Consider the following 20,794-nt stretch of genomic DNA (forward strand, 5'->3'; position numbering starts at 1 on the left):
TTCAAAAATGTCAGCGCGGTGACTGTTACAACCGGAGGTCTTTGCTCGAGTTCCCTACCTCGGTTGGGTCTTCCCCATCAATTTCTGCTATTTCTATATTCTGCTTTTCTTGATCTTCTCCGGCCTCTTCGTAATCTCTTTGGAAAGACATGACGGTATTGAATAACGCTTGTCCAGAGGGGAGATCAAGATGATGTTGAATGTCGGCTAGAGCGCAATGTTGAAAGCCAAGGTCCTGTAAAACCTGCTGATGGATGCTTTTCAGAAAATACTCCTGAGTCGAGTCCCGCGAAATGTCGGCACGACACACAAGTAGATTAGCGAATGCACCTATAGACTTCTCTATGCCTGGGAATAAGTCTCGACCAGAAGCAAGATACCCGAAACATACAGAGTCTTTGCCCGTGTAAGCTGCCAAGGTAAGAGCCCAGGCAGTCTGAAATAAGCTTGCGGGGGTAACGGACTGTGCCTCGCAGAAGGCCTGGAGTTGAGCAAAAGATTCTCCAATTACGTCGACATGGACCATGGCCGTTGCATTACCGGGCCGCGAAACGGCTAAAAGCTGGGGGAAAAAGCATGGCTCGAGACCCAGCAACTTGTTCTTCCAGTAATGCATCTTTTCTTTGACCGGAGTTTCTTTCAGTGCACGCGCGAAATCTAGGCTGGTGTCCGATAGACACTTCGTATCCAGAGTACCCAGATATGCACTAGTCCAATCTTCCACTATTATCGCAGTTGAGGCGCCATCCGTGATAGCGTGACTCATTTCTAGTAGACCGATAACGTGGGATTCATCTGCAACCTTGCAAAGCGTGAGGCGATGAGGAGGTTTTGGCTGGCGATGATAAACTGCTGGTGCCGCCTCCCTAAGCAACCTTATCGCCGACGATTTCTCTGCGCTGTGGACCAATATGACCTCTCCGCGAAATGATTCCAAGACAACTTGATCGTATGCTGCATTCTCGTCCACTCCTTCAATGAAGACACTACGAAGATAGGGGTGACGTGCGATGACGGCTTGCCAAGATTCGGCTAGATGTTCCAGCTCTATCGAGGCACCGTTGTGACACTTGATCTCGAACATACTAGAGGTTTGGTATGCCGCCGAATCGCGAAGCTGACTGAGAAGAATACCATCTACCATGGGTGAGCATGGGTAAACGCCGCTTATTACAGCGTTATTTATGGTCTCGATGTTCGGAAGGATGCGGGTTTCAAGCTCTTCGAGTCCGTCATAACCTAGGCTAAGTAACTCATAGTCGCAGAGAGTTCTTGTCGATTTTTTGGCGGCAGCAAGATGACTACAAATAGTTTGTAGAGATACACCAACCTGCGTGATCCACTTGCGAATGAGATCCTGATATAAAATGTGGCGGTTCCAAGAGAACGTGAAGTGAGTGCACCCCCCTTCAAGGGTTGCATTAATCTCGAAGAGGGACGACACGGGAAGTGCTGGTCCTATGTCAGACACATCCTTTAAGCTGGCAATCTCGAAAAGAGCGTTTTCTTGCTCTAATTGCTGAAATTGACCGTGATAGTTGAAGATGACTTCCATAGTGGAATCGTGGGATTTGAAAGCATCCATTCCCTCAGGGTTTAAGTATCGCGAGGCAAAATAGGCCCAGCCGTTTGCAGGAAGACGTCTTCTAGAGTCTTTAACCAGTCTAACGATGTTTGCCGAGAGCTTATTCCTAGAAACATGAATCGGGCCCATCGTGGTGAACCAGCCCACAGTTCGAGACAGGTCAATCTCCGCACTCCAAGGCTCACGGCCATGACACTCGTTGAATATTGTCAGTCCATTCCGTTCCGGAAAGACTTGGAAAAAGGCATCCCAAACAGCTGAGAGAAGGAGCTCAACTGGCTCTGTGTTAAAAGCATTATTGGCATCTTTGAGTAAAAGGGCTGTTGTATCGTGATCCACCTCGATATTTGCTCCAAAGTGATCCCGGGTTGCATTCGGTGTGGTGTCGCTGAAGTTCCAAAAAGAGAGGTTATTATGGACGCCTTCCGTGGAAAGCACATGCTCCGGATTCAGCGCAGATGTTTGAGCCCTCTCAGTCTGGAGCTGGCTCCAGACTTGGAACGGTAAGCCGGCTTGAGGGGAACCGCCGCCATTGAGAAGCATCTCCAAGTCATCTAGAATGATGCGCCAAGACACCAGATCAACGACTAAATGATGCATGATCATAATAAGATATTGGCCACCAGAAGAAAGGTCGCATAAATCTGCGGAAAAGACGGGACCATGTTGGACATCCAGTTCTCGCTGCCTGCGTATGGTCATACTCTCAATATCCGATATTGACTGGAGCTGTGAGAATCCGAAATGGTAAACACCATCGATAGGCTCCAGCACCCGCTGCACCCAACAGCCGTTTCCTGTCTTTTCAAATCGCGCTCTGAGCATAGAATGGCATTGAACAATCTTCAGGATTGCCGCCGAGAGTTTGTCGGACGAAACTGGACGCGTGATTTTGACGTAGAAACTTTGGTTACAGTAAAAGTCATTATTATTGATATTGTCAGAAACCTGGGAGAAGAACCACTGTTGGATGGGCGCAAGACCAAAGGCTGTGTTGACTTGTTCTATCTGGGATGGCATCGAGGCGGCTGTACCTGTTGACAGTCGCGCAACCTCGGCCAGCGTCTTGGCCCTGAGCAATGTTGCAACCGAGAAGTTAACATCAGAAGCACGGCACTGAGGGCTTAATCTCATGGCGGAAATGGAATCACCACCATTGGCAATGAATGATCGCTCGAGGTTGACGTCCTTTGTCGGTATATTCAGAACGACGCTGCAGGCATCGCGGATCACGCGTTCTGCGTTATTTGCCGCATCTCGAGCCGCAGGGCCACGGGAAGTATCGCTGATGTCTGCGTATATTTGGGGGCTCAAAGCAGCAAGCCACTCTTCGACAAGCTTGCGATTCAGCTTCCCGGATGGATTCAGTGGGATATGATTGACTGCGATCCAAACCGAAGGGACCATGTAAGCCGGAACCGCGGCGTCCAAATGAGCTCGCAAGTTTTTGATAAAGTCTTGGACTGGCAATTTGGAGTTGCGCGGTATGAGCTCAATAGGTGAAGAAGTAGAATCGCCACGCTCATACTCGTTCAAACTGAATATACCGACGAGCCGACCTTCGCACAATCCCACCTTTGGGAGCAGCGATACAGCTTGGCGAACAGATGGATCGCCGGCGATGTGGTTTTCGATCTCGCCCAGCTCCACCCTTTGACCGTTGATCTTGACTTGGGAGTCCTTGCGACCGATGAAGATTAAGTTTCCGTCCTGGCCGTACCGTACTAAATCGCCCGTCTTGTATAGACGGCCGCGGCGCCCGCCATGGCCTGGCTGGCCCGATATGCCACGAAGCAGCCATGCCGGGTCGTTGATGAAGGCTGCTGCTGTTTTCTCTGCATCGTCGAGATATCCGGGGCCAACCGAGGGTCCCTCGAGAAGCAGCTCGCCAATGGCGCCCACCGGCACAAGAGACCCCCCCGTGGCCGTATCAGCCACCCATGTCACCACCCCAACGCCCCTTCCTATGGTTGCGCCACTCTCAACATTGGCATCCATGTTTGCGACCGTCGATGTTGGCGTGCACTCGCACGGTCCGTACGAATTCCTCAAGTGCTTCACTTGTGATGCCCAGCCCCTGGCGTCCTCTGTCGAGAGTCGCTCGCCCCCGAGGATCAACGTATCCAACGACTCCAGAACCTCTCTTGGAAGCAGCTTGGCAGCGGAAGGCGTCATCTCAACGTGCGTAGTCTGGAACCGACGGAGGGATCCTGCCAGGTCGCCTTGGCGCTCGTCGTCTGATGGGATACAGAGGCACGCGCCGCACTCAAAGGCGCCGAGCATATTCGCCCAAGCTACGTCGAACGCGTATGACGCGAAATCATAAACGCGTGAGCCGGCTTGGAAGCCATGGGCACCATGTTGGTTTCGTATGGCGCTGCTGAGGTTAGAGTGCGTAACGACCACACCCTTTGGTATTCCTGTGCTGCCCGATGTGAACACGACGTAAAGCCTATTCCAAGGCTTCACTTCAGGGAGCTGTATCACGGATGACGAGCCACTCCGTAATTGCGACAAGAATTTGCTGTTTACCGCGAGCGTCGGCTGGTCAGTCAGCCGACCGGCCAACTGCTGGTTGGACGACGACGATAACATCAAGTTCGGCTTAACTTGCTGCGTGATTGTACGAAGACGCTCCTCAGGTAAAGTAGAATCCAGTAGGACGGATGCGCCACCCGCCTTCATTACCGCTAATGCTGTCACGGGCGTCCATTTGGACTTCTCAAAACAAAGCGGCACAATTGAGTCCGGTTTAACGCCCATACTAACCAGATGACAGGCAAGCTGAGTTGCCAATCTGTCAAGCTCAGCATAAGTCCAGTCACCATCCCATGCAGTAACCGCGAGAGACTCGGGTTGTCTTCGTACGGTTTCTGTAACGAGATCGTGTATCGGTGTCTCAATAGTCGCGGGAAAATTGCTGTTCCAGCCCCAAATATCCTGGAGATCCCGGTGACTGATGGTTTCAATTTCAGCTACCCTTTTGTTGATGTTGGCTGAGTCACATAGTTGACGGAGGACCTGATCAAGATGGTTGGCAAGTCTCTCCAGCTGCCTAGTGGAAATGACCTTCGAATCATAGCCAAATCGCAAGCTTACTCCATGGGCTTCCAGGTCGCAGTCAAGAGTCAGGGCATGCGTGTCGAACTCGGCAAGTGTGTCACTGTCTTCACCACTGTCGCCCCCGATCGCGAGGAATAATCTGCTATGCGGGACGTGACCCTGTTCCTTACCTTGTATCACAAGCAGCGTCTGAAACTGGCATGCGGCGTTAGTTTTCTGACCTACCTGACGGATTCGCTGCAGTCCACTCTGCTCAAATTCCGTCAATTCTACAGTCTGCGATTGTGCCTGGAGCAGGAACTGCTCCAAGGTCTTTTCCCTGTCAATTGCCATTCGTAAAGGCACGGTCGCGATTGTTGGTCCGATTATTCGGTCAATACCCGGTATGTTCACTTGCCTCCCTGTTGTAGTCATTCCGAATAACGCGTCGTCTGTGTTAGTGTAAGAAGCAGCAACAATACCCCAGGCCGCTCTTAGCACCGTTGAAGCAGTTGCGTTGACCTTGGGCCATTCAATCCCCTCAACATGATGCACGGATACAGCATCGGTCCTTGGTTGGTAATTTGGGGACGGAAGTGCAGGGAATATGGGTGCCTCTAATTCCTCGAATTGGCAACGCCAGAATTGGGCTGCTTGCGTGTCATCTACGTCCATAATGTGCTTCACGAACCGCTGAAACGGAGGAGATGGGGCTAATATTGGCTGTTCATCTTCCTCATAGGCCTTCTCCAGCTTTTCAAGAATAAGTGGCATCGACCACCCGTCATATAACGCATGGTGAATTGTCCATACAAAAAAGCGTCGATTTTCATCATGGTCTTCGACAACAGCGAACCGTGCGAGCGGCATACCCAGGCCAATAGGCAGCTGCTTATCTGCACGCCGATATGCGTCGAGATTTGGCATCCCGACCGTAGACGACCATTGAGTCGGCTGGTCGATGATGACCTGCAGCAGTCCCTGTCCAGCTAAATCAATAATGCGTGTTCGCAATATAGGTGTGGTTTTCACGACTTTCTCCCATGCGGCCTGGAAACGAGAGACATCGACAGAGGGACGAAACTCAAAAACATTCCTGGCGAGGTAATCACCTGCTCGCTTCGATGTGAGAGCCAGCAGACCCTCCTGCAGAGGTGTGCAAGGGAATGCATCTTCAATCTGTGTGGCATCAACCTTGCAACCAACCGCCATCTCCCTGCAAGCTGTTCCGATATCGATGCCACTTTTCAGCAAAGAGAATGGTTGAATAGCCTGATTCGAATTCGATTCAGGAGATGTTTTAACAACGACAGCCAGTTCGCTTAATTGCGGTTGGTTGAATATGTCCGCGACGGTGAAGAAGAAACCCTGATCCCGCGCCAAAGCCGCCAACCTCATAGCCGCGATTGAATCACCGCCAAGGCGCAAGAAGCTATCATTTGCTGCGATTTTGTCCGGACTTATAGCAAGCACATGTGACCAGAGAGCTTGAAGACTTCGCTCCATCTCAGTTGCGGGCAATCGCCGCTCACCACTCGACGCATTCAGGATCATCAGCTCCTCTAGGGTCATTGCTTCACCGATTGCTCGGAGTCGTTGCCGATCCAACTTTCCGGTTGCCGTCATGGGGAATCTTTCCATCGGCACATACGCAGATGGTATCATATATGACGGGATATGCGCGGCAAGTGTGTCGTCGAGCCCAGTGATGATCGCCTTCGTCTTCAACCGGAGGGCCTCGACGCTGGCAGCAGTCAAGTCAGTGATGAAGGCTATGAGTGTTGACTTGATGCCATCTCGAGGCACAAGGACCTCGGCCGCAACCCGGACATGTAAGTCGTCTTTGGTGATTTGCTCCAGTATGTGGTGCTCTACCTCGGCCAACTCTAGCCGCTGGCCATTGATCTTGACCTGAGAGTCTTTACGGCCGATGAAGACGAGGCTTCCATCTGAATTATACCGCACCAAATCTCCCGTTTTGTACAAACGCCCGCGGCGGCCAGTATGATGGCCTGCAGCACCTCGAAGCAGCCACGAGGGGCTATCTATAAATGCGGCCGCAGTCTTCTCCGGGTCGTCGAGATATCCTGCACCAACGAGGGGGCCTTCTAGAACAAGCTCTCCAACGGCGCCGACAGGCATGAGCACATCAACGCTTTCCGGGTCGGTGACCCAAGTGACCAACCCAACACCCTTTCCAATCGTCAATCTATCAACACAGTCAGGAGTGATGGTAGCCACGCTTGCCGTCGGGGTGCATTCACACGGGCCGTACGGCGACTTCAAATCTACCATATCTGACCATCGCCTAGCGTACTCTGTGGACATTCTTTCGCCGCCTAGAATCAGCGTTTTTAACGATCGAATAACGTCGTCCTGAAGAACAGCCGCGGCCGACGGGGTCAAATCTACAATACTGGGCCGTAGCCGCTGAATAGAGCCTACCAGGTCGTTTTTTCGCTCGTTTTCAGACGGGATGCATAAACATCCACCACACGTGAAAATGTTAATAAAGTTTGACCAAGTCGTGTCAAAGGCGTATGATGTGAAATCGTATACCCTGGAGTCTGGCTGATAACCTTGGGCATGTCTTTGATGCCAGGCGGCACTACTAATGTTTGCGTGTGTCATAACAGCACCCTTTGGAGTTCCAGTACTTCCAGATGAGAAAATCAAGTATGCCTTGTTGCTGGCTTGCACGACTGGCAGATGGGCAGCATCATCAGGCACATCCATCTTGGCCAGATGTTCATCATCAACCACCACGGTCGGCCGATCCGAGCCTATGAGCTGGCTAGCAGCCTCTCGGTTGGTCGGTGATGATAAAATCAGCGGTGCCTTGATTTGCCGTACAATACTTCGCCTGCGCTGCTCGGGTTGGCTCGTGTCTAGCAGCACCGACGCTCCTCCCGCCTTCATAACTGCGAGCATTACGACTGGCGTCCACCGCGACTTCTCGAACCAAACCGGGACGATTACGTCTGGACAGACACCTCTCCTGACCAAGTAATGCGCAAGCCTGGTTGAAAGACTGTCTAGCTCGCTGTACGTCCAGTCACCGTCCCACGCACAAACAGCCGCGGCATCGGGCTGCCGTCGCGTCGTCTCTGCAATCTTGTCATGGACAGGCGTCTCCACGGTTTCTGGTACCGTAGCATTCCAAGTCCAGATACACTGCAGGTCATGTTTGCTGAGTAACTCAATCTCCCCAAGACTCTTGTCAAGATTGGTCGGGTTACACATTTGCCGAATAATGTGGTCCATTTGTATCGCCAGCCCGCCAACCTGATCGGATTGCAATATGCTCGAATCAAATCCAATCCGGAACCTTAGACCTTGCTCCTGGAGATCACATTCAATAGTAAGGGCATAAGGATCAACGTCGGCAAGTCCCTGGTCTCCGTGTTGGTCGTTATAGCTTCGTTTTACAAAGAGCTCGCTTTCATCTTCAACGCCTTTATCGTCGGGTTGAACCACCAGGAGGGTTTGGAATCCACAAGCGGCTTCGGCGTTTGTGCTCGCTGTACGGATACTCTGTAGGCCCGTCTGCTCATACGCCGTCATCTCCACGGCTTGTGCCTGATACTGATGGAGAAGTCGCTTAATACTCTGGGTCTTGTCCAAAACCACTCGAACTGGGACCGTAGCAATCGTAGGTCCCACCATTCTCTCGATACCAGCCACCGCCGCCTGCCGTCCCGCTACCGTGACTCCGAATACAACGTCGTGTGAGTTGGTGAACTGGGAGGCCAATACAGCTAGTGCAACTCTCACGACTATCGAAGGTGTTACATCAATCTTGGGCCACTCCAAGCCCTTGACGATATGTGTAGTGGTTGCGTCCGACCGAGGTTGGTATTTTGGTGAGGGAAGCATGGGGAACACTGTCGCTCCCGAGTCTTCAAACAGCGTTTCCCAGTACTTCTTTGCGTCTCCGTTATCATGGGCTCCGCTAAGATGCTTAACAAAGGCTTGAAATGGAGGCTGCTGTGACAGTGTCTCTCTCCTGTACGCTTTATCGAGAGCCTCAAACATGAGCGACAGAGACCATCCATCATATAAGGCATGATGGATCGTCAGCGAGAAGAATTTTTCGTCTTCGTCGTCCTGTCGCTTGACCATAGCAAACTGCACTAAAGGCGTGCCTAAGCCAACCATGGGTATCTTGCTTGTACCCGTGTCTTCCTCGACGTTGGCGAGCTTATCCGTCGGCGACCAACGCATCGACTCATCGATGACTACTTGCACCAGCCCTTGGCCAGCTACGTCTGCAATGCGTGTGCGCAAAATCGGAGTCACCCTCACTACCTCGGCCAGCGCTTCCCGAAAGCGCGGAATGTTGATCCATGGCTGTAACTCAAGCAGATATCGGGCAACATAGCTGCCTCCGCCCTTTGCTGTCAATGCTAGCAAGCCTTCCTGAAGAGGCGTACATGGGAAAATATCTGTAATCGCGGCTGTGCTCACTTTACACAACCTCGCAGCCTCAGTTCGAGCTGCCTGGATATCCACAGAAGCTCGCAGTAATGAATACGGTTTAATAACCTGCTGCTTGTCTGCTCCAGGTAATTTGCCAATCACCATTGCTTGATCACTCAGTCGGGGATACTTCAACACGTGAGCAGCGGCAAGGGAATATCCTTGCTCACGCAAAGCCCCTACCAGCGTCATTGCGCCAATGGAGTTGCCGCCAAGTTTCAAGAAGCTGTCGTCGGCCCTGATAAGTTCAGCATCGATTCCAACGATAGAAGACCAGAGTCCTTGGAGTAATTTTTCCAATGGGGAATCAGGAAGTGGGCGCTGACTTTCCCCATTCCCATTCAAGAGCATTAAATCCCCCAAAGACAGGTCCCGACCCATTTGCCGCAACCTTCGCCGGTCGACCTTTCCTGTCGCTGTGACGGGAAGGCACTCCAGAGGAATATATGCAGAGGGTATCATATAAGCTGGTATTTGCTGCGCGAGCTTCTCGTCTAAGCCGTCGGTGATTTTCTTCACCTCTGTTTGACGTACTCCTTGTGCGTCCACGACAGCCAAGGTTGGGATCTGCAAGAACACTACCAGCAGTGTCTTGTTGCTCTCCCGAGTGGTGATGATCTCGGCAACGATCTGTATATTGGTGCCGTGCGTAATATTGGTCCGTACACGGTGCTCAACATCGCCCAGCTCGACGCGCTGACCGTTGATTTTAACTTGATTATCTTTTCGAGCAACGAAGGTGAGGGTGCCATCTGTGTTTTGTCGTACTAGATCGCCTGTCTTGTATAGCCTACCGCACCGACCCGGCTGTCCAAGTGCTCCGCGCAGTAGCCAGGTAGGATTTTCAACGAAAGCCGCCGCTGTTTTCTCGGCATCACCAAGATAGCCGCCGCCAACAAGAGGCCCTTCAAGAAGCAACTCGCCGACACCACCAATCGGGACAAGCTCGTCCTGGTCTTCTGCGTCGACTACCCAGGTAACAACACCCATGCCTTTTCCAATGCTGGCAACGACACTATCGGAGTTGACTGTCGCCATGGTGGACGTCGGCGTGCATTCACATGGGCCATAGGGGTTCAAGACTTCTGTCATGGTGGCCCATCTCTTGGCCATTTGCAGAGGAAGGCTTTCGCCGCCCAGCACCAAGGTTTTCAAGGACCTAATGCTCTGTTCCGGGAGAATACCTGCCGTTGTTGGAGTCAAATCAGCATAGGTGATTTTAAACCTCTGGATACACCCAGCCAAATCATCTCTTCGTTCTGCCTCAGATGGCACACAGAGGCATGAGCCACAGGTGAATGAGTGCAGAGCATTCGACCAAGAGACATCAAAAGCATAGGATGCAAAATCTAAGACCCGGGAATTCTCGCGAAAGCCGTGAACACTCTGCTGATATCTAATTGCGCTACTAAAATTCGAATGCGTGACAATGACGCCCTTTGGGGTGCCTGTACTGCCTGATGTGAAAACCACATACAATGTGTCCGAAGGTTGGACCCTTGGGAGTTTTGCGTGTGCCTGGAAATCTGTCACATGTTCAACATAGACATCGTCAATGACTATCGTAGGCTTTCTTATAAGCCGCCTTGCCGAGTCATGCATGGCTGCCGACGAAAGCGCCAATACTGGGTTTACCTGTGCAATGATAGCTTGCAGGCGCTCCTCTGGTAGGTTCACGTCCAGCAAAAGAGATGCTCCGCCTGCCTTCATCACGGCTAGCATAGCGATGGACGTGAACCGAGATTTTTCAAAATAGCTGGGTACAACCAATCCAGGTCCTATGCCGAGGCAAACAAGCTGATGTGCCAAGAGCGAAGACAAAGTATCAAGCTCGCGGTATGTCCAATCACCATCCCAAGCACATACAGCCAAAGCATCTGGCCGATTTCTGGCCGTCTCGGCGATCAGATCGTATACAAGGGCCTCCTCAGCCTTGGGCAACATCCTGTTCCAGCCCCATATGGTCTGGAGGTCTTGCTGGCTAGCAACGTTGAGATGACGATCAAACGCAATTCCGTCTGCTTGGTCGACGCCATCTGGTATAGTTTGGTTTTCGTAGCCAAGAACATGAGCCATGTTGGTGAGCAAGTCGTACACAGCTCGAACGAATACAGAGCTGTTTATCGTAGAACAGAGGCGCTGTAACTATTGCAAATGAGGTTCAAAACATGGAATTGATTTTTTCTCCAAGTACCTCAACAACGTCAAGGACACGGAAGACCTAGCCTCCCGCAGCAAATTCAAAATGGAGCCAAATCTTTTACAATGTCGGAGCCGAGTGGCATCTACAGAACTTCCTCACAATCTCACCCCCGGCAGGCATCCGACGGATGATAAATCGTGTGTGGAGGTCAATTGACATGTTGCATGAGCCTCTCACATCAGCTTCTGCAGGACCACTCCCGAACCGCGGGCTACCGGCGCCGACATTGACTAATTCCACCAATGCTTTCAGCGTTGCCTCTAGTGCTCACTCCATGGGCATTCAACTACGTATGGCCTCTGTGGTGCTCGGCACAAGGGCAAAGGATTTCGCCTTGTGCACCTCGGCTGACAGACGACAGAGCCAGGTAGAGCAGCGGCTTTGCCCAAAGCTATTCCCGGCAAGAGAAAAAATTCAGATCACATAAAACCGCCGCTCGTAACATCTAAAATCTCACAGATCCACGTAATCGTCCAGTCTCAAGCTAACCCCCACATGTCTCTGCGCTGTATCGAGACGAGACTGGTCACTGCTGATGTAAACTTTGCCGGAATAGCTTCGCGGCAAAGGTTATGCCTTCATATGCACCGGGTGAGCTGCAGGGGTAGGTGACAACGGCAGCTCTCCCCATGTTGACCATGCAATAATACTGATGACGGTAGTAATTCACTCAATATTATAAGCGCTAAAGTCTCCGCGCATGCCAACGAAATGCTCGACCTTCCGAATCAACTCGTCGCCCCCACTCGTTGAATACCGTCTACGGACCTGGTGCCGCCAAGTTTTGGGTATTCCAACATCGTCCGCCGTGGCGTACCTTGGATTGTATGTAATGTAAGCAGTTGGCTGACATACAGGTACGGGCCAGGGTTTGTCTCGGCGATGGACCCGTGCCGCCACCCGTCCGGCTTGGCAGAGGCTCAAACCTGGCGAGAGGGAGGCACGCTGTCATTGGCGCCGCAAGATTTGCCCCGTTGCAGTCGAGGTTGCATGTAGATGGAAAGGGTGGGGGGCCAGATCAGATCACGACATCAGAGGAGTTGCTCCCCGGGCCACGAGCTCCGGGGTTCTAGAACTTGAGTAGTTGATCTATACGTAACAGGAATGATGCAATAGGCTCAGGTCCTTGCTGTTGATTATGAAAATGCAACAACGGCCCGTATTTTCAACGACGTGAACCAAGTTTCGAGGTGGGCCAACGAACGCGTCACCACTACGGTCCGGCTGACGACATTGACATGCCATGTTGCACCTATTTTGAGATTCTTCCAGATTGTGTGCATCTTGGAATCATACGACAGACTAGAACCCTCTGCCAACGATCCAGGGAAGGGCCACCCCATCCTTCTCGGCAGCAGCTCGCGGCATGAATTCAAAAGACTGCCTGGGGGTAGTTTAACGTGACCAACTATCTCTTTACGCATACCAGGTTTTATTGATTTTGAGTTCAGAAATATCCCCTCTGTTAACGAATCCATACAATGAGACCGGGGAAAAAAACAAGAGAGAACAAGACAAGGCCTGCGCAAGAAAAACCATGGAGTTGTTGCATCTTCTCGCTTTCATCTGCTTAGACTCTATATACCATTTCTCATCTTTGGCATTGCCATCGGCCGCATCATATACGCACTATGGTTCTCACCGTACAGCAACGTTCCTGGCCCAAAGCTCTGCAAAATCACGGGGTTTTGGGTCATGTACCATGACATGATGTTGCAGCGCAATCAAAAGATATACCAGTGGCACGAGAAGTACGGTTCCATCGTCCTAATCGCCCCCGGACAGATCTCAGTCTCGACTGCAAATGTAACGAGACAAATCTACACTTCATCTGGATATCACCCCAAGAGTTCTTATTTTGACAACTTCATCATGTATGGTGAGCGACCCATATTTAGCACACTTGACTGCAGAGATCATCGGAGACTCCGTAAACGAACATTTGGCTTCTATCAGCCTACATCAATCTATAAGCCTGCTGTCCTGGAGCCTATCCGACATCAGATGCTGTTATTCTTGCGGCAACTGGAGACAGACTTGCAGGCGGAAGAGACTCTGGATATATTGCCTCGCTGTAATATGTACTCTTTTGACAACATTACACGGTTGATCTACGGTCCCCATCACTGCGCCCGCACAGTCGAGCCAACACTGCAGGAGCGAGTTATCCTGGATGGGTGGAAAGAATGCGAGGTTTGGAACAACTTCCAGTACAATTTCCCCCGCCTTTATAAGATTGTCAAATTAGCCATATGCCAAGCTTCTCGGAACCCCAACTTTCTCGCGGCCGAGGAACAGATTAGTGAATGGAACATGGCGAAGCTCACCTCCTCATTAGAGAAGCCCGACACTATTGTGGCCTGTACGCTCATGAGCCAACTATATGAGGCTCGCACGGAGCACGGCGAGCCGCTTCCTTTTTCCTGGATGGGTGCCGAATTATTGGATAATATCCAAGCAGCACAAACTACAGTCGCTCTAGCTCTAACCTATGCTCTTTGGGACTTGGCTTGCCATCCTCAATGGCAGCACCAGATTCGCCAAGAGCTTCTTACGAAGCCCCTATGTGACGATGGTTTTCCTTCTTTTGCCGATATCAACTCTGCAGAGGTACTCGACGCTTGTATCCGAGAGTCAAGTCGACTGAAGCCGCTTTCAAGCGGACGTGCAGAGAGAGTAGTACCCGAAACTAGAACTTACGACGATGTTGTGATTCCAGCTGGTGTAGGTTGCTCTCTTTCCCTTCTTTCCTTTCTACCTGTGTATCTCTAATTGTGTATTTGGTCTTGATATCCACTGCGTCTTGGCGTTCATAGACTAAAAAGCCATGTCATAGACTATCATTTCGACTTTGACAGCAGCAATACACCGTTCTCCCGATGCGTTTGCCGAACCGCACAAGTATAGCCCTGATCGCTGGCTACAAGCCGACACGGCCCAGCTACGAGCCATGGAGGCCTGTTACATGCCATTTGGGTACGGCGCACGCCTGTGCCTGGGAAAAGCATTTGCACTTGCAGAGATTAAAATCATGATTGCATGTTTACTGCTGAGATTCCAACTTTCTGAGGATGCGCAATCTTTAACAAACGCACAAACAATGACACAGCTTGGAACTCAAAACGCACTGCCGCGAGGATTGCGGTGTGACATTAAGATTCGAAGAGTAGATGTGAAGTAAATACTATCGCACAATCAAAAGAATAGATTTATTACTGCAGAGCAAAGTTTAAGCATCAACATCCCCACAGCGTCATGAATTTTGCTGCGAGGTGAGCCGTGGTGTAGCGATGTTTCAAGAAATATCGCTTGTCACTTCTAGCTCGTCCGCACCACACGGAGTCAATCAGGATGGACAAGAACTAAACGGTGCCAAGTAGCTGGGGAAAAGATGGACCAGACGTTGGAAATGTGTCAGCATCCTCAGACTCCGATCTGACTGGCGACCAGAAAGATGTACGTAAGCGAGTAAGCAGAGAACAAATCGTGCTTATACGTCGCGGCCATAATCCGAAGCTTGATGCTTGAGCTCCACATGCAGGAAAATTTTTGATCAAATCAAAAGGAGAAAAGAGGGAATGGGGAATGGTAGGATTGTCTGACATGGGACGATGATCCCGTACCCAGACCGCAATGCCGTTACAGCACTGGTCGGTCCTCACCCATGGCTGCATTAGTCCCTGGTTACTAGGCAATTTACGCGCATGCATCTGTTTCTTGATTCTTTATCTCTGCTCGTCGCGGCGGGTCGAGCCCAGTGTCATCAATTGTTCTAACTGATTTCGATCTTCTCTCCCCATGAGCATTGCTGTCCGGGTGGCCACTATTCGGTATCGATTTTTTCTGGATCAGTTGGACGTGCCTTAATATTCGAGGTCGATTCATTGCCCTCATTGTCTTTGTACGATTGCTTCATGTTGTACACGCAGACCTCGCGTTGAACATGCCCGATGTCGTTCCTCCCTGCTCCATCCAGGTTCAGGATGTCTTCGGCGCTACTGTCGCCGAATCCTGCTTGGGAGGCTTCGACTTTACGCTCCTTTTCGAGGAGACCATTCTAACAATTCTGCCCCTCGGCATTACAAGTATGTTGGCCCCTTTCCCCTTGTCCTCTACTTGGCAGAAGCGCCCTGGCAACTGACGTGTCCGAGTTCTTCTGGCCGCGCTACGTGTATCAGCCCTCTGGAATAGCGCTCCAAAGGCACGGAGATCATGGCTTTTCCTTTTTAAACTGGTATTTCACCTTGTACTTTTTTTTTTGCTCCATGTTTGCGAAGCTGCAAGAATGGCGGCTAATGGCGCCTTGTTGAGATGGCCTTTTCGGTTTATATCGTCCTTCAAGTTGTGCTTCTAGCCTTATGGGCCCGTTCGGCCGCCCCGACCACCAAAACTACTTTGGCGACGGCTTCATTGACTATTGCGGGCTTCATTATATTTGCCCATGTGTCTTACTTAGAGCACACACGCTCACTACGTCCATCGACGCCCATTACCATCTATCTGGGCATCTCCACCTTGCTGGATCTCGCACGTGTTCGCACCCTGTTCTTCATTCCCGGCAGCGAGTCGGTTGCCAAGGTCTATCTAGCCAGCTTCTGCGTCAAGTTGATTATATTTGTGCTTGAGCTGACGGAGAAGCGCCGGCTACTAATGCCCGCGTGGCAGGATGCTTCTCCAGAGGCAGTGGGCAGTGTATATAATAGAGTGCTCTTTTTGTGGCTAAATAGCCTCTTCTTGAAAGGATTTCGCAACTTCATCAGCATAAACTCATTACCGACTCTGGATACGGAGCTCTTGAAAGCCGCTGATCCAACAGAGCTTGCGGAGAGATGGAACAGAAGTGCGTTTGGTACTCCAGTTCAGCGATTGACATGGTAACCCGCAATGCTAACGATGACTTGCAGTGGATGCGTCCAAGAAAAATGCTCTGCTTTGGACCTTTCTTCTTCATTACAAATGGGACTTGTTAGCGGGTGTAATACCGCGGTTGGCCTGCATTGGCTTCACATTTGCGCAGCCATTCCTACTGGAGCGAGTGCTTGACTTCACGGCGGAACCAGTTGAATCATCTAGGAGGGAGTTCGCCTATGGGCTGATAGGCGCATACGCTATAGTGTATATTGGGAAAGCGGTACGTCAATTGTCTTATTTACTTTCTTCGTTTCTCCTTTTTTTCACCGGCGAACGGTAGCGCGCTAACAGTACATATTCGAAAGGCAACCTTTACTGCATATCAGCACAAGACGTACCGTCTCCTGACAATGTTCCGCGGTAGCCTCATTTCTCTCATCTTTACCAAGACTCTTCGTATAAGTGCTACTAAGATTTCTGATGCCGAAGCTATCACCCTGATGAGCGCTGATATTGATCGCATTGCTCTTAGTCTGGAGTTGGTGCACGAGTTCTACTCCAGTTTCATTGAAATTGCATTGTCCATGTGGCTACTGTACAGACTACTTGGTGTCGCCATGGCGGCTGCCACTGCCCATGTAGTTGGTGCGAATATACCTCATCCCGCTGAAGATGTATCTTCACTCTTATTATAAACGGTGCATGCTGACGTGACTTCCAAAAGCATGCCTAGTGTTAGGAATACCTATAGCCGCCGCTGCAGGCAATGCAAACGTCCCGTGGTTAGAAGCTATCGAGAGACGCTTGGCTGTGACGACGAAAATGCTGGGTTCGATGAAGGCAATCAAGATGACTGGCCTAACAGACGTCATGTCTGACGTCGTTGCGGGCCTCAGATCTTTAGAGATTCGTGCGTCACGCCGCCATCGTATCTTCACTGTCCTGGAAGCGGTTACATGTGAGTATTTCCGTTGCCATGCGGTGATGGCAACCCAAATTGACGAAATTGAATCTGCAGCATACACATCCGATGCGTTCTCCTCCGTATGGGGGTTTGGGGTCTTCATTCTTCTTGCGCAATCGAATAACACTACGACATTGACGGAAGGCATTGCATTCTCGGCACTGTCGATTTTCTCCCTCCAGGTCCAGCCTTTGACATTTATATTGAATGGTTTTCGAAGATATTCAAACAATCATTAACTCGTTTAACCGCATACAAGAACATCTGGCATCTGAAGAAAGAGAAGACCCTAGAGACACTCCGGAAACTAGGAATAATCTCGAAAGGGACTCCTCCTCCGAGACTTCGCTCGGATTGGGAGAACCGAAAGCAGTACCTCTAGGATCTGTGTCCGCACTGGGCGACCAAAATGTTGCCATTGCCATCAAAGACGTCACAGCTGGATATTCCGCCGAGTCTTCCATTCTCAATGGCATAAATCTCGAAATTAGCCGTGGCAAAACGACCGTGGTGGTGGGACCAGTAGGATGCGGCAAATCAACCCTCTTGAGACTTATTCTTGGTGAGATGCCTGTGACTAGCGGAACAGTCTCTACATCATTCTCAAGGGCAGCATTCTGTCCACAGTCTCCATGGATCACCTGGGGCACAATCCAAAATAATATCATTGGAATGTCAAGGTGGGATAAGCCCTGGTATAATACTGTGGTGAAAGCCTGCGCACTCTCAGCGGATTTCGAGCAATTACGAGACGGGGATCAAACCAACGTGGGAACTAGGGGATCCCGGCTAAGTGGAGGGCAGCAAATGCGTCTTGTAAGCAACAATGTGTCCACCAACGAACATGTGTATGTGTGCGTCGCTAACAGCTTACCGTCGCCAGTCGTTGGCAAGAGCCCTTTACTCTAGAAATCAAGTCATGGTACTTGACGACGTGCTTACCGGTCTTGATCGAGCCACCGAAGCAAGCATTCTTGATGCAGTTTTCGGCCCCGGCGGGCTCTTCAAGTCGTCGCACACTACCGTGGTGCTGACCACAAATTCGAGTAAGCAGCTGTTCCCAGGTACGAAGTGCTGGAGATGCTTGGCTAACAAACGAGAACAATAAAAGTCAACCATATTCAATATGCAGACTATATTGTTATTCTGAACAAGGATGGGACTGTTGCCGAGCAAGGTACCAAGGACTCTCTGTCGGCCTCTGGAGGCTATATAGAGCGATTAGCAGGCATAGTGCAGGGGACTACCGCTCGACCAGAGCTGCTACTGGGGGAGGAGACGCTTCAGGAGCTCGGCCTACCTGACGAGGACGAAGAGCAAGATGTCACGAGTCGCGGAACAAGTGACTGGAGAATCTACGCTTACTTTATTCACGTCGCGGGGAAATGGACCTTCCTCTTGTATCTATTTGGATGCGCGTGCTTCATTTTCGGGCTCAATTTTCCTTGTAAGTTGATGACCGGAAAAGTCTTCACCACTTATTGGCAAGTTGCTAACACGGCCATAGCAATTTGGTTGCAGTGGTGGACCAACGCCAACGCAGAGAGGCCCAACGACAAGATCGGCTACTATGTAGGCATCTACAGCCTGCTTGGAGCTTTGGCAGTTTTGGGTTGTTTTGGCTCAGATTGGTAATTCGTCATGTCTCCATAGCTACGCTGTTATCTAATCACGTTTCCCAGGATATTCAACATCGTTCTGCTACCCAAAATATCGAGAAAGTTTCACGAGCTTTTGCTCGCGACAACCATGAAGTTAGTCTTGCCTTTTCAATATTATTTCTTGTTTGACATGCTAACTTATCTTTTAAGCGCACCAACATCCTTCTTAACATCAACTGACGTTGGTCAAATTGCCAACAGGTATGTTTCCATGGCTTACTTGAAACATTGGCTAGGCTACTGACGCAGAGTTCTCTTTTCAATCAACAGGTTTAGTCAAGATCTGCAGTTAGTCGACAACGATCTGGCACATGCTCTAGACCAGACAGTTGTCCAGCTATTTACCGTTGTCATTTCTGCTGTTTTAGTCTTCACCGGCTCAGGCTACTTGGCAGCAACAGTTCCCGTGTGCATCTTCTTCGTCTACATGATACAGTTTTACTATTTACGCACATCACGTCAGCTTCGGATTATAGACATTGAAGCTAAAGCCCCTTTATTCTCTCAGTTCCTGGAAACTCTGGCGGGTGTGTCCTGTATCCGTGCCTACGGATGGACAGAGGACTACCTCCAACGTAATTACCACGTGCTTAATACATCTCAGAGGCCCTATTATCTACTCTGGTGCATACAAAGATGGCTTAATTTAGTTCTAGATTTAATGGTCGGAGGCATCGCTATTATTCTGGTTGCTTTTGCAACCGCTACGTCCGGTGGAAAGACTGGTTATCTTGGTGTTGCGCTGTTTGGAATCATCAACTTTAGTGGCACACTTCAGACTCTTATTGCGCAGTGGACACAGTTGGAGACGGCTCTTGGCGCTATAAGTCGCATAAAATCATACGTCTCAAACACTCCATCCGAAAACAAAGGGGCTAATACACGTGATCCTCCGGAGGGCTGGCCATTAAATGGCACAATCGACTTTAGTAACGTCTCGGCCTCCTATCAGTCTTCTCTGGAGCCGGTCTTAAAAGGTATTAATCTATCTATAACAGCTGGCGAGAAGGTGGCAATTTGCGGCCGCACAGGCAGGTGAGTTTTCGTCCGCTTCTTGCTACACGACTTTGAAGGGTCAGTGTTGACTTTCTGCTCTTTTACGCAGTGGTAAAACGTCTTTGATCTCTACATTATTACGCCTTCTTGAGCTGGATGCCGGCAATATTACTATTGATGGTGTTGACATTAGTACGGTTCCCCGGCAGGAGGTGCGCTTACGGCTGAACACACTGCCTCAAGAGCCGTTCTTCTTACAGGGTAGTATACGCGATAATATTGATTTATTGCACTTATCGAACGACGAGTCTATTATTGCCGCGCTTCGGTCCGTAAATCTGTGGGAGATGTTGGAGAAACGCGGTGGGCTGGACGAGATGATCAGTGAAGAGCTTCTCTCACATGGGCAGCGGCAGCTATTCTGCCTTGCACGCGCCATGGTGAAACCCAGCAGTATAGTCATTATAGATGAGGCAACAAGCAGGTATGTGACAAGTCCAAATTTTAGAGACGTCTCTATGGTTCCCTCCCTTGCATAGTTTGCCACAAAATACGGCCGCGTATCTATTCGCCTCACGCAATTACATTACTAATGATTCCACAGTGTCAACTCTGATGAAGAAGAACTAATGCAACGATTCCTACAAGATGAGTTTCGTGGTCGCACCATTATCGCCGTTGCTCACAAGTTACATACTGTGTTGGACTTTGACCGCGTGGTGCTTATGGACAACGGTCGCATTCTTGAGAACGGTAATCCGCGGGAGCTTCTCGCGAACTCCCTCTCTGCTTTCCATTCTCTGTACATGAGTTTATCCAGTGTGTCGGGAAGAAATATGAAGAATGAAAAAAGTTGAATGCTGTTCAAGGAAATTGAAGCTTGCAAATGTCACGGCAAGACAACAAAGGTATCGGAAATTGTGGGAAGACCTCATAGAAGCATAGAACAAGTCAAACCGATCTCTCCAGATTTTCTGCCACTACATGCGAAGCATAAATCCGGATACATGAAA

The 20,794-nt window shown here is 50.3% G+C and overlaps 4 protein-coding genes across 5 annotated transcripts in view; 3 read left to right on the forward strand and 1 right to left on the reverse strand.

Annotated features, from left to right (window-relative positions):
* Positions 1-12,495, reverse strand: part of J3458_017967 (Nonribosomal peptide synthetase) — a 32,303-nt gene extending 19,808 nt beyond the window's left edge. The window contains exon 1 of the mRNA XM_007810911.2: positions 59-12,495. Coding sequence (XP_007809102.2) covers positions 59-11,182 — 11,124 coding nt within the window. The 5' untranslated portion in view covers positions 11,183-12,495. The remainder of the gene's footprint in view (positions 1-58) is intronic.
* Positions 12,496-12,505: 10 nt separating this feature from the next.
* Positions 12,506-14,893, forward strand: J3458_017968 (uncharacterized protein). 2 transcript variants are annotated; one of them, XM_066121136.1, is made up of 2 exons: positions 12,506-14,033; positions 14,146-14,893. In XM_066121136.1, the coding sequence occupies exons 1-2, from the start codon at positions 13,005-13,007 to the stop codon at positions 14,488-14,490; spliced, it is 1,374 nt and encodes a 457-aa protein (XP_065973834.1). In that variant the 5' UTR covers positions 12,506-13,004; the 3' UTR covers positions 14,491-14,893. The 2 variants fall into 2 exon arrangements, with proteins under 2 accessions (XP_065973834.1, XP_065973835.1); XM_066121137.1 differs by having other exon boundaries at positions 12,506-14,754.
* Positions 14,894-15,252: 359 nt separating this feature from the next.
* J3458_017969 (uncharacterized protein) lies at positions 15,253-18,759 on the forward strand (the record flags this gene model as incomplete). Its single annotated transcript, XM_066121138.1, has 10 exons — positions 15,253-15,394; positions 15,461-15,543; positions 15,621-16,149; positions 16,214-16,440; positions 16,526-16,805; positions 16,885-17,118; positions 17,179-17,212; positions 17,436-17,940; positions 18,008-18,170; positions 18,236-18,759. The coding sequence occupies 10 exons, from the start codon at positions 15,253-15,255 to the stop codon at positions 18,757-18,759; spliced, it is 2,721 nt and encodes a 906-aa protein (XP_065973836.1).
* Positions 18,760-20,218: 1,459 nt separating this feature from the next.
* Positions 20,219-20,638, forward strand: J3458_017970 (uncharacterized protein; the record flags this gene model as incomplete). Its single annotated transcript, XM_066121139.1, has 2 exons — positions 20,219-20,265; positions 20,386-20,638. 2 exons carry the CDS (start codon positions 20,219-20,221, stop codon positions 20,636-20,638), a joined length of 300 nt encoding a protein of 99 aa, XP_065973837.1.
* Positions 20,639-20,794: the final 156 nt, after the last annotated feature.

Source organism: Metarhizium acridum (genome assembly GCF_019434415.1).
Source record: "Metarhizium acridum strain ARSEF 324 chromosome Unknown scaffold_452, whole genome shotgun sequence".
In the NCBI taxonomy this organism is placed as follows: domain Eukaryota; kingdom Fungi; phylum Ascomycota; class Sordariomycetes; order Hypocreales; family Clavicipitaceae; genus Metarhizium; species Metarhizium acridum.